Source organism: Paroedura picta, chromosome 14 (assembly GCF_049243985.1).
Source record: "Paroedura picta isolate Pp20150507F chromosome 14, Ppicta_v3.0, whole genome shotgun sequence".
Lineage (NCBI taxonomy): Eukaryota > Metazoa > Chordata > Lepidosauria > Squamata > Gekkonidae > Paroedura > Paroedura picta.
Genome location: NC_135382.1, coordinates 14,426,102 through 14,450,196, shown reverse-complemented (window position 1 = coordinate 14,450,196; position 24,095 = coordinate 14,426,102). Strand labels below are relative to the sequence as shown.

The window sequence follows — 24,095 nt, the reverse complement described above, 5'->3', positions numbered from 1 at the left end:
TGGCAGGGAGGCGTGCTAAGGGTGGAGGAAGTTCCTCCAGGCTAAGACGGGCATTTGTCCTCTGTACTTGTAACACAGTGGCAGTGTGCATATTGGAATGGAATTTTGATGCACATGCTCTATGCTTCAAGCTCTTCTACAGGTACTTAGTCTATTTAAACATGCAGGGGTGGCCAAACTGTGGCTCTCCAGACACCCATGGACTACAATTACCATGAGTCCCTGCCAGCACAAGCAGGGAACCGTGGTAATTATAGTCCATGGACGCTTGGAGAGCCACAGTTTGGCCACCCCTGCACTATGGCTTGTAGCCTGTGGACTGGACCATCATTAAACCTTGAATGTGATCAGCTGTAGTGTACAGGAGAACCTTGCTTCCTAGGTTGCAGAAAGAAGCTGAGCCCAGTCCTCTGTTCTTATACAGTAGGGAAGGTGGGTAGACTTTTCCGTTATTTGTGGTTCACCAAGTGAGAGTTGGCGCCTGTCTATGTCTGTGTTACAGCAGGTGAGAGCTAGTTCTCTTGGTGGTTACGTCCTGCTCAGAGCTGGGTGAGAGCTGGTCCCTGGATTGTTATCAGTAAGCTACTGCCTAGGTATGTGTTCAGGAATGTGGGATGGTGCCATGATCAACAGAGTGTGGGGTAAGGAAAAATACAGTACTGGGAGAACAGGCCAAGCATGGGGAAGGCATTTGCCTGCTGCTGCCCCTTCTGGCTCTTTTTTCCAGCTAGGGTGATCCTGGTGACCATATTGCAGGGGTGACCAAATTGTGGTTCTCCAGATGTCCGTGGACTACAATTCCCATGAGCCCGTGCCAGTCCATGGACATCCGGAGAGCCACAGTTTGGCCACACCTGCCATATTGACATCCAGCTGGGCTTTAATACCTTGCTTTTAAATGCCAGGTCAGTGGTAGCCATGCATGATTTAAGTCTGGATGTGCTTAAATTGTGGGGCTCAATTGTGACCCACCACAGGAGTCCAGCTTGGATGAGGACCACAGCATGGAGAGATGGGTTTTATCTTTCCTTTTCTACATCTTTTTTCCTCATCTGAAATGACTCATAGGTTTTGGGGGGGGGTGTTGCCCCACTGGGCCTGTACATGGCTCTGTTGTGGCTTGCCTCCTAAACATTTTGCCATTTCTTGCCTAAATGGGGTATCTTACAGCATTTTTTAAAAAATCATTTTCGCTACAGAAGAGAGTTGCGCTGTTCTTTACAAACAAGTTTAATTTTAATTAGCGTTCATTCACGGCCCATTACCAAACATCCCAATTTCATAAAATTCTCTATTAAATACTTACAACCATCGCTATGGCTTTAATAAATGCACTTGTGGGACTGAAGGAATCATACAATATTCAGGTTGCACAGACAGAACCCTTGCACTATGATTCATAGTGTTTGTTCCTTATTCTTTAAAAATATATATATATATAATATATGGGGCAGCTTTAATTCTTCAGAATTCCTGCAGACGGTCACATCAAGTTATTGTGGACGGAAGTACTGGCTTCTTTTTGGAGTTTGTTCAGAACAGGCTTGCCTGGTTCCCTGAGACCCAGGAGGGAGAACCTGGGGGCTGAAGGGTGGGGCTTGGCAGATGGGGCCGGAAGACAACATGGGCTAGTCCAGGGCAGCCCCTGGCTGTGCCTTGGACAAAAGCACCGAATGGACTGCGACAGATGGGCAGGGCAAAGCCAAAGTTCTCAGGCCCAGCAGGCAATGGCCTGCCCCTCCTCTTGAAATCCTAATATTTATTCTGGAGATCCTCACATGAAAGCAGCAACCCTGAAACGTCTTCAGACCTTGAGACTTGCCCGCCCTTACTCTGCAGCACGTACGTTTCAGCGTCTTTGACAGCTACAGGCTCCTGTGCCAGTGTTACTGCTCTACCCTGTTCTCTTTCGGGTTGATCTCCATCGGAGAGGTCAGTTTGTTTTGCAGAACAGATGCGAGCTTTTTTGACGTTTTCTTCAGGGAAGTGCTTTCAGGATGAACATTGCCGATGTGCACATACAAGTCCTCTTGAGTCGGGCCCGTGTAGCCACAGTCTTCGCACACATAGAGTTTGTCCCGCCGCTGCTTGTAGGCGTATTGTTGCTGTACCCCGTGGATCTTCTTAAGGTGCGATTCCAGGGAGCAGCGCTGGGTAAAAGCTTTGTTGCAGATCTCGCATTTGTACGGGCGGATTCCTATGAGGCGACATGAGGCGTTTTAAGGCACAGGTTTTAAAGAAAAGGACACCCAGCATTTACATTCCCCAGGTTCATCTCCAGATATTAGGACAAAGCTGAATGAATGAATTTTATTTGCCTAAAGCCATAAGTCATTGCAAAACAATATTAAAAATCACAAAAGTAAAAGATAAGATATAAAGCACTTAGCTCAATATATCATATTTCCAGTAGCCACTTAACGGCTGTGAAAGCAGCTGTTTTCTCCAGGGAAACTTGAGCCTGGAGATGAGCTAGAATTTCAGGCAATCCTCAGGGCCTACCTGGGGACTGGCATCCCTAAAACTACCTTTTCCCGATTCGTTATTAAGGTCTGTGTGTGTGCATGCTGTAATTCTGTGGAAGTGCAGGAAAAAACGCAGCCTGGGCACAGAAGGCAGCTTTCTCTGAATCTTGGCTTTTGTTGTTGTGTTTGGGTTTTCTTTGTTTTCTGAGAAACAACAGTAACAACAATGCAAATTTCCAATCTTTATGGATGAGAGGATATATCTGAGAAGATAGCTCCTATCCTGGTTATCTGAACCAGATTGTGCAAAATAGCAACATTTTGAAGTTACGGAAATAAGGGGGAAATGTGGCCAATTTCCCTAATTTGCACAGATCACAGAATCTGGATTGTCTGGGCACAGTTGATTTTGTTTGTTGCAAAACAAAGTCTCAGTCTGGTGACACCTTTAAGATCAACAAAGTTTTATTCCTTGTATAAGCTTTCATGTGCACACATACTTCTCCAGGTACACTAAGACAGAAGCTACCAGTCCTATGGCTAGACTAGCCTTTTTCAACCTTCTGACCATAGAGGCACTACTGAAATATTTTTCAGGCTTTGAGATACCAGGAAGTAATGTCAGCTGGCCACGCCTCTGTGTCATGCCCCCCCCCCCAGAATTGCAGGAGCCTTGGCCAGCAAAGGTCTAAATGGCTGGGGGCCCTCTCCTCCCCACCCCCTTCAGGAGGGCCATCACTGGCCACTTTGGGAGGGGGTGTGTCAACCTGCCTAAATAAAGGTAGAAATTCTTTTTAGATTCAAAACTAAGTTTTCCTTCCTCTTCACTTCGAGTGAGAAAGAGCAGGCACCGGGTGGGAGGGCTCTCCCCTGCTGCCATTTTGAAAAGTCCTGCACCATGGTACCATTGAGGGGCCTTCACAGTACCGTACAGCAGTGGTCCCCAACCTTTTAATCACCAGGGACCGGTCAATGCTTGACAATTTTACTGCGGCCTGGGAGGGGGGTAGTCTTTGTCATCGCCGCCACCTGAGCCCCTGCTCCGCTTTCTTTCCCACCGGTGCTCCTGACTTCCTGCCACCCATTGGGGGGTGCTGCTAGCAGCAGCTGCTCAGTGCCACGCCGAGGAAGAGCCCCAGCCATGGCATCCGCTAGAGAGCACCAAAGGTGAGCCGGCGGCAGAGTGGCAGGGCAGCCCCCGAGGCAGCAGCCAGGGAGGAGGACGAGGAGGAGCCACGGCCTGGTACCGGTCCCCGGACTAGGGGTTGGGGACCGCTGCTGTACAGTACCATGATATTGTGGCTGGGAAACCTTGGGGTAGAGGGCGGTCATGAACTAGGGTTTGTTGTATCTGCAGAAGCATGCACACACACAAAAACTTATACTACTAGGAATAAAACTTCATTGGTCTTAAAGGTGCCACGGGACGCAAACTTTGTTTTGATGCTTCAGACCGACCCAGCTGCCCACCTGAATTGGTTTCTTGCAGAGAAGTTTCTCGCTCTGCTCACACAATACCCAGTTTTGGTAGTCGGACAATCACAAGCGAATCGTTTTAGCTCTAATGGCTCCTTCTCCGCTATTCATTCCTAGACCCTAGAGACAGACATTCCAAGTGGCTTTTTCCGTCTTACCTGTATGGGTCCTTACGTGCCTCTTCAGATCAAAAGTGTCATTGAACCCTTTCCCACAGAAGGTGCACAGGTGCCTCTTCACTTGGCTGTGGCACTTTACATGGCGGTTGAGCATGCGCTGTAAGCGGAATCCCTTCCCGCACAGCTCACAATTGTGCACGGAGGCATTGCTGCAGATGCCGGTGGTGAACTGCGGAATGGAAATAATGGAAATAAGAGCAGATTTCAGAATTGGGAAATTCCAGAGTCAGGTTTGGTCTCCAGTCTGCATGCAAGGGTAAGGAGGGGAAAAACATGTTGTAGGAAGCCTTTAGCGACATGAACATAGGAGTTGCAGACGGCAAATTTCAAACCTGCCTCATTCTTGGAATTTCTTTCCACCATCTCTCTAGCAAAGGCTGTAGTCAGAAATTTTTTTGGGGTGGGGGGATTTTTGTTGTTGTTAAGGGGGCTGTGGAGACACTAGTCTCCTATTTTAACCAGGCTGTCATCCCTAGCTGTGTACGTATAATCATAGAGTTGGAAGGGGCCATACAGGCCATCTAGTCCAACCCCCTGCTCAACGCAGGATCAGCCCTAAACATCCTAAAGCATCCAAGAAAAGTGTGTATCCAACCTTGGCTTGAAGACTGCCAGTGAGAGGGCGCTCACCACCTCCTTAGGCAGCCTATTCCACTGCTGAACTACTCTGACTGTGAAACATTTTTTCCTGATATCTAGCCTATATCGTTGTATTTGTAGTTTAAACCCATTACTGCACGTCCTTTCCTCTGCAGCCAACGGAAACAGCATCCTGCCCTCCTCCAAGTGACAACCTTTCAAATACTTAAAGAGGGCTATCATGTCCCCTCTCAACCTCCTTTTCTCCAGGCTGAACATTCCGAAGTCCCTCAACCTATCTTCATAGGGCTTGGTCCCTTGAATCAGTAATCTGATTCAAAAAAGGGTTGTGGAGGGGAGCAGGGCATGATTTGGGTGGAGTGTTGCCCCTGTCACCCCCAGGTGGTTACAGGCCTGCCTCTAGATGCATCCGACTCAGTACTGAGCCCCCCTCATGGCCATCTGCACCATGGATATTCCCAGTGCACCAGACATTAGTGTTGGATCAGAACTGGGCCAATTCATCTGTCATGGATTACGCAGACTAGCTCTGGATAACGCCATGTCATGTATTAGTGTTACAAGCGTAAGCCTTATCGTACGAAATAAGAATTATAACCACAGTCAAATGCAGTAAAAATACTGAAGTAAAATTGCAGTTCTAAAAATACAAAGTAAACTTAGCCGTAAGATTGGGTGTCATAAACAGTCAGATGTGAGTTCCGTGTTCTATTTAGTTCCCATGTACCTGGTGCCTGGTGCGGACTAGGACCATGGGGCATATGAAGAAGGGACTTCAGCCTCATCTTGAGCTGGTTGCCACATCAGAAGTAGTTCTGGGGATGCCTTTTGTGGGGAGAGGAAGGGAAGTCGATTGTAAGCCCCTTTGAGACTCATGAGGCCTGCTGGGTGACTTAGGGCCAGTCAGAGTTCTCTCAGCCTCACCTTCCTCACAAGGTGTCTATTGTGGGGAGAGGGAAGGAAGATGATTATAAGCCCCTTTGAGACACATGAAGCCTGTTGGGCAATGTTGGGCCAGTGAGAGTTCTTTCAGAGCTCTCTCAGCCTCACCACCTCACAGTGTGTCTATTGGAGGGGGGGGGGAAAGGAAGGATGGGCAATTGTAAACTGCTTTGAGACTCCTTCAGGTAGTAAAAAAGCAGAATACAAAAAACAGCTCCTCTTCTTAATAGACCAAACAATGCCGCCCTAGACTGTTTCAGGTCAGAAACAGGTCACAGGAGGGAAGACTGAAGCACTTTCCCCACATGCGTCAATTTGAATTGGCCATGGCATGCACAAGAACTGAGAACCTGCACAGGATGGGGATCCCAGACCTAAGCGGTACAATTCACGGTGTAGGAATTGGTCCTTGTACAGCAGTGGTTCTCAACCTGGGGGTCGAACGACCCTTTCACAGGGGTCATGGCAGGGCGAGCAGCTTGGCCAGGGAGGGGGGGGCACCACCACTGTTGCCATTCTTTCTGAAGGCGCCCGCCAATTTATATACAATTTGTAACCAATTTATATACAATCATGATCAATGGATCTTCACGCCATTGGTCAGTTTCGGTTTAATTTCTGTGAAAGAACACCTGCATAATTTTATGGCTGGGGGTCCCCACAACAGGAGGAACTGTATTAAAGGGTTGCGGCATTAGGAAGCTTGAGAACCACTGTTGTAAAGCAAAACAGAGCTGATCTTTCAAACACCTCTGCAATATCAGTGCAAGGCGCAAGTAGAACTTTGCACGGGAGTGAACAGCTATGAAGGAACTATCTGTAACATTCTTCTGATCACCGTTCTTAAAAATAATCCCTTCATGTATAAACTTGGTAATAAAGAGAAAAATGCATCAGGGATTTATAGCTGTTTTCAGCAAAAGTACATTTTAATTATGGAGATTATGAGCTAATGATTAGGAGGCAACATTCGTAAATCAAATTAATGACCTTTTACATCACTTTCAATGATGAGTTATCTTTGCAGCATAACCATTGAAGAGACTATAAGAATACAAAATTGTGCCAAGTTCATGTAATGATATATACAGTAAGCAGAGAGAGCCAGCGTGGTGTCGTGGTTAAGAGGGGTGGCTTCTAATCTGGAGAGCCGGGTTTGATTCCCCGCTCCTCCAAATGCAGCCAGCTCAGTGACATTGGGCTCGTTAGTCCTGTTAGAACTGTTCTCACAGAGCAGTCCTGTCAGAGCTCTCTCAGCCCCACCTACCTCACAGGGTGCCTGTTGCGGGAAGAGAAAAGGAAGGCAATTGTAGGCCACTTTGAGTTTTTTTCAGGTAGTGAAAAGTGGGGAAAAAAACGTCAACTCTTCTGCTAAGTTGAAAAACTGATCAGAGTTGAGCCTCTGAAGCCAAAGGACTGGTAAACCCCGATGGCTACACCATACTGGATTGACCGAACTGAGTGACAAAGGTTGCTTTGACTCTAATCATCTTATATCTTGAAAATCTTGTAGGTCCCTAAGATGCTTCTGGACCCTAATCTAACTGAAACATTAAGTGCCAAACATCATACACACATACACCATTTGGAAAAGTGAAAGGATAGCAGCATTGTCAAGAGCTTGGGAGTGATCCTGGAGTCCACACTATCTACGGAGGCCCAGGTCATGAACGCTGCCCATCAGGCAGTTTACCATCTATGCCAGGTGCGACAGCTAGCACCCTATCTGTCAACCCCCAACCTACCCACTGCGATCCATGCAATGGTCACCTCCAGAGAAAGTCTGCTTATGCGTGTAGGAATTTGGGCTGTGGCTGCACCCACAAAGACCAACACTTATTACCCACTGGTTCCAAGCTGTGTCTCTTCTCTGGTAATTGAAGGACGCGATACCTTAGAGCAGCCTTTTTCAACCTTTTGACCGTGGAGGAGCCCCTGAAGTATTTTTCAGGCTTTGGGGAATCCCAGAAGTGACACGACCCTTCAAGAAGTGGGAGCGGAAGAAAGAGGCGGGAGCCAGCCAATCAATCAACTGATCATTTACAGTTTCCACTGTGGAGAAAGAGACTAGCCTGTAGAGCAGGGGTAGTCAAACTGCGGCCGTCCAGATGTCCATGGACTACAATTCCCAGAAGTCCCTGCCAGCATTCGCTGGCAGGGGCTTCTGGAAATTGTAGTCCATGGACGTCTGGAGGGCCGCAGTTTGACTACGCCTGCTGTAGAGCAACAGGGGAAGGGAGCTCCAGTGACATCTAGTGATGTCAGCGACCATCCAAACTTCTGGGAATGACCACATAACCTCTCAGGAGTTCTCCTGCAACCTCAGGGTTCCTCAGAACCCTGGCTGGGAATCCCTGCCTTAGAGAAAGAATTCTTTACTGCAGAGGTAGTCAACCTGTGGTCCTCCAGATGTCCATGGACTAAAATTCCCATGAGCCCCTGCCAGGAAACGCTGGCAGGGGCTCATGGGAATTGGAGTCCATGAACGTCTGGAGGACCAAAGGTTGACTATCCCTGCTTTACTGGACTTATTCATTTATTCATTATATTTTATAATATATATATTTTATAATATAATTATATTTTATATTATTTATATATTATATTTATTTATATTATTATATATTTCTATACCACCCTCCTGTAAGGCTCAGGGCGGTTTTCATAAAACATAACCACAATAACAGTAATCATAACAGTAACAATAAGAGCCAGTATTGATCAACAATAGCGTAACAATTAGCAACGGAATAGAACTTTTCAAACAGAACCCGTAAGGGGGGGGGGGGTCAGTTGTACAGTGTTGTACTTGAAGTGTGTTCGTTTGGGGATCTGGATTCAAATTCCTGCTTAACTCTAAAGCCAGCTGGGCAATCTTGGCCAGTCATCCAGCTGACTTCCAGCCTAACCTCCCTCCAAGGAGTGTTGTGATGCTAGAACAGAGTACGGACACCCTCCTAGTTCTCTGAAGGGAGGTAAAAATGGAATAGGTATTCTAAAGCTGCAGTCCGGTGTGTAGCACACACACACACACCAGGACTATGCTTCATTGAACTCAGTGAGCTTTCCTTCCAAGCAGCCATGCGGGGGGGGGGGGGAGTGGGGTTGTTAAGAAGTAGATTTTCCTGTTTTGCCCAGGAACATCCAGCTGCCAAGGCACATTGAAAGTGCATTATCCAGTGTGTGCAGAATGAGCCCTAGGCACACACTGGATAACCCACTTCCAATGAGCTTTTGCAGCCTGATTTTCCTGGGCAAAACAGGAGAATCTATTTCTGAAGTGTATTGAAAGGGCATTATCCAAGTGTGTCGAATGAGCCTAGTGAACTAGGCCAAGTGACCTCTTGTAATTATTAGCAGTAACCCGACCTGGATAGCCCAAGCAAGCCCGATCCTGTCGGATCTCGGGAACTAAGCAGGGTTGGGTCTGGCTAGCACTTGGAAGGGCGACCTCAAGGAATACCAGGGACATGACGCAGTGGCTGGGAATGACAAACTGTCTCTGAACATCTCTTGCCTGGCAGGCAGACAATCTTCGGATCTCCTGGCTACGTTACACACATGCCATAGGAGAAAGAATAAACCAGAAGGTTTTTTATGCTATTTTTGAATATTGTCCCTTTTATCAATCAGCTAGATCCGATTTCCTCCTCCAGTTTGCGGACTTGTATCGAAAAGTTAAGTATCCCAAGGAGCCCTGGAACTCCTAATCTGTGTATTTCATTTAGATTCCACCTTTCCAGATAATCAGCTTGAGGGGGCTTGGAAGCTCAGCTGGAGATTGTCAGAGAGAAGGCAGTCATCTGCTGGAAGGCCACTTGATGGCCATCACTGCTCATCTTCTCCTGCCCACGTATAGGAGGACACCGGGGACACCGTGTGCAGACCTAGCCACACTCTCTGCTCAAGTGAGGCCAGCAGGAGGGACAGTATTGCACACGACCTTAGGGAAGCCACAATCTAGCAAAGATGGTCTTTTCTGTCCTGGCCCCTACCCGGTAGAATAAGCTCCCGGGAGAGCTACAGGCCCTCCGGAAGCTGTCAACTTTCCGCAGACCCTGGAAAATGGAGCTCTTCTGCCAGGTCTATGGTTGAGGCCAGTTTAGGAGAAAAATCTGGTCCAAGGAAGTATTCCACCCTTTGACCATCTTGGGTGTTAACTGCTGACACAACCCTCTGCTGCCCGGTGGCAGGTGTCCCTTTATGGGAAAGGATTGTTTTTCCCCCCAGGCTGGGTTTTTGTATCATTCTGTTTTGTTTTAATGGGGCATTATTGTTGAGGGAATTTTATGTTGTAACCCACCATGAAGGAAGGAAGGAAGGAAGGAAGGAGAATACGACTCAGGGCTGAAGGAAGGAAGGAAGGAAGGAAGGAAGGAAGGAAGGAAGGAAGGAAGGAAGGAAGGAAGGAAGGAAGGAAGGAAGGAAGGAAGGAAGGAAGGAAGGAAGGAAGGAAGGAAGGAAGGAATGCAAATAAATTTAATCCCATGTAAATCCAGTGGCTTCTGGTGACTCAACTATACACAAGGCTGCAGCAAAAACAAAAGAATCTTGTGGACCTTTCCAGCAACACGGGCAGAACTCCTTCCTCAGATACAAACTAGACAGCTCCCGGACACAACCCAGCCTAGGTTAATCACTCTTATTTGTTCCACTGATTTCAGTGGAACAGCGTCAAGTGTGTCCTACATGATCTTCGCTTGAAATAAGTGAAGCCTAATGTTGCTCCGCTATTGTGGCATCGGACCAGCCTTCAGGACGCATTGTTGTGATGGTTGTTGTTTACCTGAAGTACTCCCAACCGAGCAGGTCCTACCAGGAGCTGAGTCATAAGACCAGTTTGGCATAGTGGTTACCTTTCAAAACCAGGACATAATTCCTGGCATTGCAAGCCTGCAAATCAATATACCCAGGGGAAGCCACGGGCTGCCTATGCACAAGCCCACGCCCTTCTGCTTTGCCAAGGTCACAGGGAAATCTGGGAAACCAAATCCATCAGCCACAAGCGAGGCCAGGAATCGACAGCCAGGGAAGGCCGAACCACAGTCTGTACCTTGATTTTGGATCTGACAGTGGGGTGGGTCACTGCCAAGTCCAGAAGCGTCTCCTCTGCGGTGGATTCGGGGGCAGAGACGTTGGCCGTCTCCGTGTCCCGGCTGCTGCTGCTGTCTTCGCTGCGATAGTTCAGGAGAACGCACTTTATCTCTCCTGGAAAAAAGAAAAAGAGCACAAACCTATGAGCTGATTGGCAGGAACATGAAGCGTTCATGGATAGAGTTCTCCGGCCGGATCCCAAGGGGCCGGGATAGATAACCTTAACTATTGTAGCCTGTCTCTGGCCACAAAAAGTCAGTTTGAATTTTTAAAAGTCTTGCAGTGTTTCTCAAAGATAACAGAAAGCTCAGGCTTCGGAGTTTCACAGGAAGAGAACAGGAAAGCAGAGCAGCCCTCAAGAATGCCTCTCTGTGCAGCCCCTGACTCGGTGGATATATTCAGGATTTTATAGATCATTAGCATCGCCTCGAATTCGATCCCAGAAGGCAATCAGCGTAGAGGCTAAAATAGCGGCAAATTCTTGAAAACTGGATGCCAACAGCAGTAATTTGCACCAGTTGGAATTTCTGAAGTGTCGCCAAGGCCAGTCTGCCCCAAAACACATAACAGTACACTAACCTCTCTGGCTATTTCCCCCCAAAAGCACTACCATCAGCCAATTCCAACTTGCTGGCGATCCCTGGCCCCGAAGAACTGCGGCTGGCATTCTTGGCCCCAGCCTGGCAGAATGGGCCGCCAGCAGAGATCTGGGCCCCATCAGGCCTGTCAAAGTTCTGAAGGGTCTTCAAAATGGCCCTCTTCCACCAGATGTACGGTTGAAGCCAATGCAACGCACACTGTAACATCGAAACAGGCCTTCGAAAGAGGCAACAACCTTGCCTCTCTGCCTCCCCCTCACCACCACTGGAGTCCAAATATTCGGACCCCAAACTCAACCTGGTTCAGTGGGATAGTCTGAGCACCCATATATGTTAAATAGAAATCAGGTTTTTTATCTACTTATTGCAGTTTTTCTATTGAGAACCCCCTGAAGCATTCTTCAGGCTTCAAGAAACCCCAGAAGTGATGCCATCACGCAGAAGTGACGTGGTAACGCCCACCCAAGGCCCCTCCTCTTCCCACCCCCTCCAGGCCCCTCATTGGGCGTTTTGGGAAGGATGTGTGGGTTAATATTACCATATGTCGTCATATTTCTGATTTTAACAATGTCACTTATCTGTTATCAGATGTCGACCCCTATATCTCATATAAGGTGGCACTTTTTGCTCTGGCTGCCAGGAAGATCCGAGCCAAAACATTTTTACAGGAGCCCCCACCTTGATACACCATTTCATCCCTCTTACTGTAACCCAGTAGTCCATGTTTACAATTTTATGTATGCAATATTGGAGAAATATTGTTTTATTTGTATTTGTGCCGTATTGTTTTAATTGTGCTTTGTAACGGCCTTTGGCTACATGCAATAAATGTTATCGTATCGTATTGTCATATCACCCAATAATATGGTTGAGGTTGAGCAAATCAACAACATCTGCTGGAGCCCCCAGAAAACCCCTCCCTATGAACAGAGCCTCTTGTGGTGCAGAGTGGTAAGGCAGTGACATGCTGTCTGAAGCTGTCTTCCCATGAGGTTGGGAGTTCGATCCCAGCAGCCGGCTCAAGGTTGACTCAGCCTTCCATCCTTCCGAGGTTGGTAAAATGAGTACCCAGCTTTCTGGGGGGTAAACGGTAATGACTGGGGAAGGCACTGGCAAACCACCCCGTATTGAGTCTGCCATGAAAACGCTAGAGGTTGTCACCCCAAGGGTCAGGCATGACCTGGTGCTTGCACAGGGGATACCTCTACCTCTACCTCTATGAACAGAACAGAACCGACCAACCTGCAGGACCATAGTTAACAGGCTGATGTTGTTATAGTGTTGGAACTGTTATATGAAAAAAGTTACTGAACTGTTATTGAATCCACTGCTACTTGTATTTATTTCGAGTTATTGAATTATACCATATTATCCCTGTGTTATATGTAAACTGCCCTGAGCCGCAAGAGAGGGCGTTATATAAATTGAATGAATGAATGAATGAATGAATGAAATGTTTAACAAATTTTAAAAATATATTAAAATCAATTAACTTCCACTCATTCTGGAAACCCTTCCAGGGCCATTTAGAAACCCCGGAGTTTCACTAATTCCTGGCTGGGAAACCCTGGATGGATTTTTCACATGTTGTCAGCTGCCCCACGAGTGTTGCAAGAGAGGGGCAGCTTACAAATTAAATAAATAAACAGCCGTACAAATGGGTAAGCAGTGATCTTGGGGTCTACGTCAGTGTAAGTTGTAGGTAGAGCTGGTGGGAAGCGTTCTTGGCTGCTACAGTGGCCAGGGCACCCAGGCTGAGGGGAACACCCAGTTATCCCCTTCTCTTAAAGCAGATTCCAATTTCCTGTCGCTGAAGCCCAAGGGGACGGCTTCAATGCAACTCGTTCTTTCGGAGAAAAAAGATGGAAGGAATAATCCCGTGCATCTTATGTGGGAGGAAATAATCTGGGTACGCAAGGTCCTTTCTGAGACACGGTGACCAGAACTGGTCACAGTATTCCAAGTGAGGCTGCAGCTTGATGAAGAACAAGCATCACACCATGGGCAACCCCAACGCTAACCGAGAACGTGTGCCTAAAGCCACTGCATATAACTATGCTGGGAATTCAAGGGATGCTTCTCCCCTATGAAGAAGACATTTATGCAAGAGGATAGATGGATTCTCTCGGGTGTTATGAAGCACCTCTTCTTTTCTTCTTTCAAAAACTTTCTTTCAGACTTGATAACTGCTGGCTCACTTCACAGATAAATTCCCTGTCATGGAAGAAGATCATAGACTGACAAAGGGTGCTTGCACTCGAAAGCTCAAATCTTTTTTGGTCTTAAAGGTGCTACTGGACTCTGATTTTGTTCACAGATAAATAACTGTCTCAAAAAAGGATGTTTTTTATTTACATATTATGGGGAAGAGAGGAACGCTAACACCAACCAGCCCAACGTACAGCAAACAATCAGCTATCTTTCCCAACATTTTTATGGGCTTTCAAATGGTTTTCAATCCTTAGGGGCCCTCGTTGCTACCAGATGCTGGCTGAGGTCTCTTCAGCTCCCTCCCTCCGCAACCTTTCCATGTTCTCCTAAAAGGCATTCGAATCTTCCTCCACCTCCCACTTCTTTCCATGTTCCACTGCCTGGCCTCCATGAGAGTAAACTTGCCATTCATGTTTTTCCCTTTTGTGCTGGCAGAAAAAGTCGTTGCGGTTACACGTGTGGTTGACGTGACATCTTGGTGCTGCGGATTCACACGTATGCAGTTTCATGCACAACGCCAGTGGGCTTGCGTGTATCCATGCAGCTTTCCTTCATGGGCTGTGCTGTTTTCTGGTAGCTTTCCTAGGATACTGCGAGAACTTTCAGGTGAAGCTGGTGCCCTTGCAGACGTACACACCAATCTTTCAGAGGAGGGCAGAAGACTAGTTGAAAGGTGCCCAAGATGGTCCAGCACAGCAAATTTCCCAGGCTGGTTTCCATGGAACTATTGGGTAGGTGGTTGAGAACTAAACTATTATGGCATAGGCAATTCCCATCCACTTCTGCCCTGCCTACACCGTCATAAAAGAGCATAGCAACCCAACTATTTCTGCAGTCAACCACAGTGTACACACCTTTGCCAGGATACTGCTATCTGGAAGAGAGGGATGAGGCCTACCCTCATGGCACGCACCCTTAGAACACAAGTAGGCATTCTGCTGATAGGAGGGTACTCTAATCAAAGGGGACTTAGTGCAAACAGTCAAGGCGGAAATGGCGGAATACATATTGCTAACACTTCCCTTCTCAGAACTCTTACACAAACACCTGGCCAGAACGTCTCCCCCAGCTGGGCATCCAAAGGGAATACTTACCAACTGGGCAACTAAGAGAGAGGGATTCCCCTCCTTCAAAACAGGATCAGGGTAAAGATTTCCGTCCACTCCCTGGCAAGAAGCAGTTGCTCTGTAGTGCCTTAATAGCCCTTCCTTCCTGAACAGAACTGCTAGTGTCTCCCACGCATGGGGCACAGGGTAAGTGTACACAGTGCGGGGTGGGGCTTGGAAATACGGCAGTGTAATATCACAGCAATCCTGGCTGGGTGTTATGACAGAGTGATCCTGATGCCAGCGTAAACAGTTGCCATAAAGCCCAAAAGGGAGACAGGGAACAAAAATGGAGCGCAGGAGGTCCTCCTCTCCAGCCACTTGAAGATGCTGGCCACATACTCGTGTCAGCTCTTGTGCCTTGGTTCAGGACACCCGGAATCTAGATGACAGTATTGTATGCCCCTTGACTCATGATCGACATACTTCAAAAACACACATGGGGAACTTCAGGACAATTTGCAGATGGTAACTGATACAGGACTATGGTGGCTAGATCTTGATTAATACCTGGAGATTCTGGGGGTGGAGCCTGGAGAGGGGGGATTTAGGGAGGGGAGAGATCGCAGCAGGGTATAATGCCATGGAGTCCACTTTCCAAAGCAACAATTTTCTCCAAGGGGACTGATCTTGGTCATCTGGAGATCAATTGTAGCAGCAGGAGATCTCCAGCTGCTGCCTAGAGGTTGGCAACCTATACAGGACATACTGAAGAACCAGTGAAAATTCTATATGGAAAGTTATCAGGTCTCTATAAAGTGTGCAAATAATAATTCTGTATAAAATTATGTTTGCCATTAAGAAACCATAAACTCATGAAGAGATCACATTTATCTCTGAGGATAGTAAAGCTACACAGCATAGGCCCCTCTGTGGGCTATTATGCACGGCCGCTGAAACAGCGGCATGGAGAACGTGGAGGAGGAAGAAGCACGGGACGGAACACAACGGCGGCAAAACCCAGAGTATCCGATTATGCACGCGGCTACCCTGGAGCCGCTTCTGGTTGCGCCCTGGTCCTGGGAAGCTCCACTTTCTTCCGCATCTCGCTAACGTGGCTTTTTTGGCGGCATATGTTGACTCTGCGCCCAGTTGCCGCCTGTAGCGTGCATAATTGGTGATTTTAGCAGCCCCATTCCACCCCGAATGCGGACCTCCCACTCTGTGCATAATGGGCCTGTAGCCTGCCATGCAGTGTATCTGATGCCTAGTTACCACCACCAAGGGAATGGTGTCCTGCTTGGTGCAGTGGTTAGGAGTTTGGACTTCTAATCTGGTGAGCCGGATTGGATTCCCCATTCCTCCTCCACATGCAGCCAGCTGGGTGACCTTGGGCTCGCCACGGCACTGATAAAGCTGTTCTGACCATCAGGAATATCAGGGCTCTCTCAGCCTCACCCACCTCACAGGGTGTCTGTTGTGGGGAGAGGAAAAGGAAAAGGAAGGCCTATAAGAACCAATTCTCCTTTTCCTTCTCCTCCTCCTCCTCCCCCCTGAAGTATCCATGTCTCATGTCCATGTGGGACAAAAGGATTCAAAATTCACTAGCAGAGTTTCTGACTGGTCACTTAGGAATACTTTCATCATTTTCATTGGCCTTAGAACCAATGGGTGAGAGTTAATTAAATTTAATACATTTTTAAAATTTGTTAAACACTTATTGGGTGATATGACCATATATGGTCATGTTGACATGCCCCCCCCCTCCCACAATGACCTATGATGGCCCTGGAGTGGAGTACAAAGGGGAGGAGCCCCAGGTGGGCGTGTCCACAGCTCTGCTTCCCAACCATATTCTGCACGATTGCTTCATTTCTGGGGTTTTTCAAAGGCTTAAGGATGTTTTAGGGGTTTCTCAAGGGTAGAAGAGTTGAGAAACGAGCCCTTTAAAAAACAAACAAACAGCATAACTGTAAAAATCCAACAGGAGCCAGGGAGTAACAATTAATTCCAAAGTGTTGCTAATATTCAAAGAAGTTAAGTTAGTCGCCATACGATAAAACTGAATATTAGGCGCTCCCAAACCTCCATTACTGATTGACCTTCATAAGGCTTTCCTGAAGGTTTATCCCATTAAATTAACTTTAAATATCAATGATGGTTGGGTTGACTGACCAACAATTCACCAATACTTCTGTAGAGCTTGTAATGTTTCTTTGACGGCTGCATCGTCAGCATGCTGTGAAAACTTCAAATTCAACTTGCCTATCTGTATTTCATGGATATTTTCTATTTCCTGACAAACCTGGCTAAGGGTTCAGTTACCACTACTATTTGCAAAGGAGACAATGTTCAACCCGTTGAGAGTTACTCTTGTCCAGAGATTCTTACAAAGATAGATTCAGGTGGGTTGCATATGTGGGAAGAGTACCTGTGGCAACAGTACTTGTAGAACATGTTTGTGGAAACACATCATCACTTGTAATAAACATACTATCAGTGCAATCCTCTGCAGAGCTGCTCTGATAGAAGAAGAAGAAGAAGAAGAAGAAGAAGAAGTTGGTTCTTATATGCTGCTTCTCTCTACCTGAAGAAGTCTCAGAGCAGCTTACATTTGCCTTCCCTTTCCTCTGCACACAACAGACACCTTGTGAGGTGGGTGAGGCTGAGAGTCCTGATATTAATGAAGAATTGGTTCTTATATGCCACTTTTCTCTACCCGAAGGAGTCTCGAAGTGGCTTACAGTCACCTTCCGTTTCCTCTCCCCACAACAGACACCCTGTGAGGGAGGTGAGGCTGAGAGAGCCCTGATATTGCTGAAGAAGAAGAGTTGGTTCTTATATGCCGCTTTTCTCTACCCAAAGGAGTCTCGAAGTGGCTTACAGTCACCTTCCCTTTCCTCTCCCCACAACAGACACCCTGTGAGGGAGGTGAGGCTGAGAGAGCCCTGATATTGCTGAAGAAGAAGAGTTAGTTCTTATATGCCGCTTTTCTCTACCCGAAGGAGTCTCAAAGCAGGCCCATCATTGGTCATTTGTGTGTGGGGGGGAGGTCAACACAACCATATATGGTCATATCACCTGATAAATGTTGAACAAATTTTTAAAATGTATTAAAATTAATTAATTCCCTCCCATTCTGGAAACCCTTTCAGAGCTCTCAAAGAAACCTCAGGATTTCACAAAACCCTGGTTGAGAAAGTCTGAGGTTTAAAATAAAGCATAGTAATCAACAAAATCTTATTTATTTCCTGTTTGAATCTTTATGGTCCGTGAAAATAATCCAGAGGAAAATATTCACAAATGTATCCACCAAGCAGTGCTGGACAAGGTTTTACAAAACGTTCTCAGTCAGTATGAGTATCCAACCGTTCGTATAAAAAGACAAGTTAAACATGCAAGGATTACAATGAGGAAGAATATAATCAAAACTAACTTTTTGGTAGAATCATTGAAATATCAGGTAGTGGCCATGCTAATTTTTCTATATATCGTTTGTTGTTTAGAATTGTTAACTTTGAATGTTTTGTATAAAACATTTAAAACAAATGGACAACAAACCATAGAATCATAGAACCATTATATATATATTGTTATAATTTGTTTATTTGGAAATATAAGCCGCTGAGGAACAGTTTTCTCCTTGAAAATGAGTTAAATACCAGATCTCATTTTGGCTTTTATGCCTGTCTATATAGATAGATCTAGCTAGATGGTAGGTAGGTATGTAGGTAAGTAGGTAAAGATTCTTTGTTTGTATATAGCCATTTTGTCAGCTTTCTTCTCGCCTGTGAACCTCTAGGTGATGGCTAGAGATCTCTTGGAATTACAACAACTACTATTGTTATTATTAATTATAATTAATAATAATATTTGAAATAACAATAACAATAACAATAACAATAATAATAATAAAACTGGTTGCCAGATGACAAAGATCAGTTCACCTGGAGAAAATGTCTTTGAAAGGTAGCTTGTAAGGCATCACAGCCCGCCAAAGTCCCTCCCCACCCAAACCCCACCCTCCTCAGTCTGTAGGTCATTCCCAACCCGGATCTGGCACTGCTATGTTGCTAATACATCTCTGGGGTTGCCTGATTTCTTTGCAGCTGTAGCTCCGATTGCAAAGGCTGGCTCTACCAATGGCTGCAATATCACCAATAAACTTGGCCTTATCTTAAGACTTTCTTCCACAAATCAATACTGGCAACCCCCTAAAGGGCGAGTTTCCTCTTTTCATTTTGAACCTCCTTCAATGGTCCTTCTAATCTAGTTTCTTCAGTACCACTTGTTGGTCTACCACTCGTGACACAGCATCTCAATCCCTAGCCCTGATTTTAGTGGTTTCTCCCAGTTCTGTCGGTATTTCTTTTGTATCTGTCTACATTTATCAGACTGAGAGTCGAAAGGCTCAAGACTACATAATCTCTGTTGTGTTAGTCTTGTTTATTTGAAAATGTATTCCCCTCTCGCTTCCCCTGTTTGGTTTATCCTCTCATCCAATTTTTATTCCTTCAAGCAACCAAGTTTTGAAGGAACCTTCTAAGAAACATAAATCAGAGTTTTCCTTCTCCTTTGAGTCTTTAGCATGTTTTTTGGGGTGCCATGGGATTAAAATAAACTGCTCTTCTTCCTATTTCTTTTGACCCTACAGAATTCTGCATACTTCCTGGTGTGATCTTTTCCTGGGTGCCCCGTTGGCTGTGCAGTTAGGAAAATATGCAGTGAATTATTCCAGCCTTCAGTATTACTTCTGGATAAAGCAGGAACTTTTCATTCTTCCCACACCTGGCCAGTAGCAAGGGTACTATAATATGTTTGTGACTATCAGGTTGTTTCACCAGTCTTTCAGGGGAGGCTGACATCAAGGCCCAAAACTATCTCCCTCACCCCCCCCCCCCATCTCTATTATTCGTAGCATCCAGACTTATTGTGAACTCATTGTCATTTTGTCGGTCCTAACAAAAAGCATTGTGCTTACAGGGCATTGTTTTTTGTGTTTTGATTTCTGGACCAGCGTGGCCTAAAAACAGCTATTGTCTGTTGGGGAGATGCCACGTATGGTCTGGCTGCTGCTTTATAAAAATAGCACATTTTTATTTGGGGAGGATTTAACCCCCCTCCCCATGTGCTTTTTAAGGATATCAGGTTTTTCTGCAAACCTGAGGTGTCCCCCAAGTTAGCAGAAATATGTGTTTAGAGTCAATGTGGCCCATATCCACAGATTTGGGGGCACAGATGGGATCTACTTAAGCAAGCCCCAAGTTGCTCTGATCAGGACAGAAACATAATTTTCTTTGAAAGCTGAAGAACTGTTTTTTTGTACCCCGCTTTTTACTACACGAAGGAGTCTCAATCACCGTCCCTTCCTCTTCCCACAATAGACCCCCTGTGAAGCAGGTGGGACAAAAAAAGCTCTAAGAGAAGAGTGGCCAAAGATTGCTCAGTAGGCCTCATAAGTCTCAAAGGGGTTTACAATTGTCTTCCCATCCTCTCACAACAGGCCCCTTGTGAGACGGGTGAGGCTGAGAGAGCTTTAAGAGAGCTTTGACTGGTCCAAGGTCACCCAGCAGGCATCATGAGTTTCAAAGGGCCTTACAATGACCATCCATTCCTCTCCCCCCCCAAAGGCCCCTTGTGACTCAGCTGGGGCTGAGAGAGCTCTAAGAGAACCATGATTGGTACAAGATCACCCAGCAGGCCTCATGAGTCTCAAAGGGGCTTATAATCGCCTTCCCTTCCTCTCCCCACAACAGAGCTGAGAGAATCATGACTGGCTCAAGGTTACCCAGGAAGCTTCATGGGTGGGTGGAGAGAGCAGTGGGGAATCAAACCCAGTTCTGCAGATTTGAGGTTTATTTCCTAACGACTACACTAAGCTGGCTCTCAAGGACTAATAGATGGGGACAACATATTGTCTAGATCAGGGGTAGTCAAACTGCGGCCCTCCAGATGTCCATGGACTACAATTCCCATGAGCACCTGCCAGCATTTGCTGGCAGGGGCTCATGGGAATTGTAGTCCATGAACATCTGGAGGGCCGCAGTTTGACTACCCCTGGTCTAGATGTAGAAGTGCAACAGTTAATGATGGATTTGCAAAGAACGACTTCCATAAACCCTCTGGCAACAAAACAAGGGAAAGGTGCATCTTCCAGTCCATACTGCATTTTTCCCAAAAAGATCATGCTAAATTAGGTTTGAAAGAGAACATCCCAAGGACAGGGAAAAGCGTGGAAGGGTACATTTAGAGGGCTGTATTGTTCATTTTCCCAAAGCAACACAAAGCCCCTGCAGTCTGGAAGGCAAGAGAGAGAAAATTATCTGGGTATAGATGCCATCCCAAGACAGAGAAGCCTTGTAAAATGAAAAGGGGATGGGCTTTATATTGGCCAATGGTGCAAAAGCAGGCTACCAATGCGAATATCCTGCCTTAAGGAAATCAGCGCAGGGTGGCCAAGGATGCCAGGGAGGTGGGGGTGATTCCGGAGTCAGGACTTGGCACAACTTCCAGAAACCATAAACTCAAGGTAAAGCCTTTCATGCCAGCTCTGTTCTCTTAATCTGCTTCCCCTTTGGTTTGCACTTCAGCAGGACAGAATTGTCAAAGGAGCCCATGGAAGCTAACTGGCATTCCTGGATCCCATGAAATCCAGTGGACCTTAGTTCAGTGTAGTGAGAGCCGGCGGGGTGTCCTGGTTAAGAGCCGCAGCCTCTAATCTGGAGAACCGGGTTCAATTCCCCACCCCTCCTCCACATGCAGCCGGCTGGGTGACCTTAGGTCAGTCACAGTTCTCTCAGAGCCCTCTCAGCCTCAACTACCTCGCAGGTGTCTGTTGCGGGGAGAGGAAGGGAAGGCGATTGTGTTCCACTCTGAGACTCTTTTGAGTAGTAGAAAACGGAGTACAAAAAGACTTCTAGTTTCCAATGGACGTTCTTGCCATTTGTTTTGGTATCTTCTCCCCATCTCCCCACCCTGCAGTTCCACACCACATCCCCCCCCTCCCCTCCTGCACATATTTCATCTGCACTTCAGGCGCGGGAGGGAGCTGTAGTTTGATGCGCACAGCTTGGGGGGTCCACCTTCAGGAGTGCCTGTCAATCCAAACTTTGCAAAACTTCCTTGGGGGAGGCAGTTTCTCCAAGCCGGGGAGGCGGAGTCCCGTTTTAGGTTTGCCAACTCCCCGTTGGGAACTTTCTAGCGATTTGGGGGAGTTTTGAACCCCGGGGTGGCAGGATTTAGGGAGGGAAAGGACTCCAGAAAGAGTGCACCTTCCAAAGCAGCCGCTTTTCTCCCAGGGAAGAGATCTCCAGATGCCTCCTGGAGGTTGGCAACCCTGCCCCTCGGCCGTCTTTCCCCACCCGATCCCCGCCTCCAGCCTCCAGGGAACGGGACCCGTCTCGCCCCCGCCCGGCTGCTCCTGGCGCAGTCTGGAAGAGCCGGTTCTACGGTTGGGGAGCGCCGAGCCGCTTCCAAGTCGTCCTCTCGCGGCCAAACCCGTTAACCTCTCCGAGCGCTCGACGGCGGCAATGGGGTCGGGGTCCGGGACGCCCCGTCTGCACTGGAGGCGGCGAGCGTCGGATCGGAGCGTGTGTGCGCTGGGGGGAGCCAGCAGCCGCGGTCCGCCCCTTCCCTCCCTTCCTCCCGTGCCGAGCGCGCCTTCCCGTCCTCCCCTTCGGGGCCAAGCGAGCGAGCGCTCGGCGCGGCCGTCCAGCCGGACTTTGCCCCGCGGGCGCTCTCCCGCCCGCCCTCCCGCCTAACCTCCCGCCTTACCCGGGATGTAGGTGTCGGCTCGCTCCTCGTCGGGCAGCTCGTCCCAGCTGCGGCTGGCGGGCAGCGGGCTCCTCCTTTTCACCAAGAAGACGCGGGGCATGGCCGGCCAGCGGGCGAGCGAGCGAGCGGCGCTTGTCCTCCCTGCGGGCCCGTCGAGGCCGGGCACGTGCTCTGGGCCGGCCGCCCCGACGGAAAGCGCGCGTCCCCCCGGCTGGCTGGCCCGCTGGCTGGCTGCTGCTGGGCGACGGGCGCCCCCTCCGGCCCCCCACTGCCCTCCGCCGCCGGGGCCCCGGGAAACTTGGACGGCCGCTGGCTGGCTAGCAAGCTGGCTGGCTGGCTGGCTGGCTGGGCGAGAGCGAGCGAGCGAGCGAGGGGAGGGAGCATGCGTGCTGCAAATATAACGGTGTCAACAAGCCTCCTTACCTGTCGGACCGGTTGGAGCAGCTCCGCTTTGTTCCAGCCCTTCCTTAGGCATGACTGTTTGCTCAAGAATGTAACGTTTAAAATTGGGGCGGGGGGGGGGAGTGAGGAGGGAATCCCGAGAGCCCTGCACGCCTCTGGCCTCCATCCCCCAGGGAAAGGGCGCTTTGCTCACCTGGGCCTGGAGGAGAGCCTGGGTGCACCCCCAATCTCTCTCTCGTAAGGCATAGCTTGCTTGTGGGTTTTGTAATATTAAATTTCATTCATAGGGTCCCTGTAGTCTTAGGGTTGGGATTAGATTGCTTTTATGTATTTTGTGAGTTTTTTTCACGACGACACAGGGATTATATTGGATATTTTTTTTTGTCTTTTTTGTACTTATTTTGATTGTTGTAGCGTTTTTGCAAACCACTTTGGGCTCTTAACCCAGCCTTTCTCAACTTTTTTACCATTTAGAAACCTCTGAACCCTCTTCAGGTTTTGAAACCCCCCAGAAGTGGCACAATTTTGCAGAATATGGTTGGGAAGCATAGCTGTGTACACACCCACCTGGGCCCCCTCCCCTTCCAGAGCCATTATTGGCCATTTTGAGGGGGGGTCAACATGACATGATATATAGTTGTATCACCCAATGAATGTTTAACAAATTTTAAAAATATATAAAAACTTAATTAATTTTCACTCATTCAGGAAACTCTTCCAGCGCCATCAAGAAATCCTGTCTTAACCAAAGAGAAGTGATATAGAAAAATGAAATAAAAATGTAAAATCTTTGACAAATGCCTTCTAGGTGCTCCCATCCTTGTATTATATCCAGTGGAGAGTCCGTCCCATAGGATATAATGGAGCAGATGGGGGCACCCTCTTTGGGAACCCCTAGACATGGACCCCATGGACCAATAATTTTGATCTTTGGAGGACAGTCAGGGAAGAGCCTCCCAGAGCTATCCTAAAAGTTTGGATGCTGTACCTCAAACCCCCACCCCCTTGCCCCCAGGAAAGTTGGGAACACTGAAATTCCCATTATAGTCTATGGCACCATTGATTTTCATGGGTGCCGAAGCTGAGGTGGCTGAGTCCTTTGATAAATGAGTAAATTAATATTGTTCCTGATTTTGGAAGGGGGGAAGAGAAAGCTTTCGAGAGGCATGAATGAAATATTGTTGAATGAAATATTGTTTTATTTCTAGCATCGTCTGCCTATTAATTTCCAGGAAGTGCACCATTTTTAAAAAAGTAATTCTCCCCGGGAAGAAGGGAGAGGGAGGCGGGAGCGAGAGCGGGACACTG

General features: G+C 47.5%; 1 protein-coding gene across 2 annotated transcripts; it reads right to left on the bottom strand.

The window, feature by feature from the left end:
* Positions 1–1,214: 1,214 nt before the first annotated feature.
* OVOL2 (ovo like zinc finger 2) lies at positions 1,215–22,827 on the bottom strand. 2 transcript variants are annotated; one of them, XM_077310323.1, is made up of 4 exons: positions 22,809–22,827; positions 10,716–10,870; positions 4,100–4,289; positions 1,215–2,197 (listed from the first exon to the last, which is right to left on the bottom strand). In XM_077310323.1, exons 3-4 carry the CDS (start codon positions 4,212–4,214, stop codon positions 1,887–1,889), a joined length of 426 nt encoding a protein of 141 aa, XP_077166438.1. In that variant the 5' UTR covers positions 4,215–4,289; positions 10,716–10,870; positions 22,809–22,827; the 3' UTR covers positions 1,215–1,886. The 2 variants fall into 2 exon arrangements, with proteins under 2 accessions (XP_077166438.1, XP_077166437.1); XM_077310322.1 differs by lacking the exon at positions 22,809–22,827 and adding an exon at positions 22,386–22,757.
* Between the last annotated feature and the right edge of the window lie 1,268 nt (positions 22,828–24,095).

Excerpts from the sequence above, each read along its gene's own strand:
- OVOL2 (XM_077310322.1), bottom strand. The coding sequence starts at position 22,485 with ATGCCCCGCGTCTTCTTGGTGAAAAGGAGGAGCCCGCTGCCCGCCAGC. Across the intron at positions 10,871-22,385 it reads AGCCGACACCTACATCCCGG|GAGAGATAAAGTGCGTTCTC; the intron begins GTAAGGCGGGAG and ends TCTTTTTTCCAG. Across the intron at positions 4,290-10,715 it reads CTGTCAGATCCAAAATCAAG|TTCACCACCGGCATCTGCAG; the intron begins GTACAGACTGTG and ends TCCATTCCGCAG.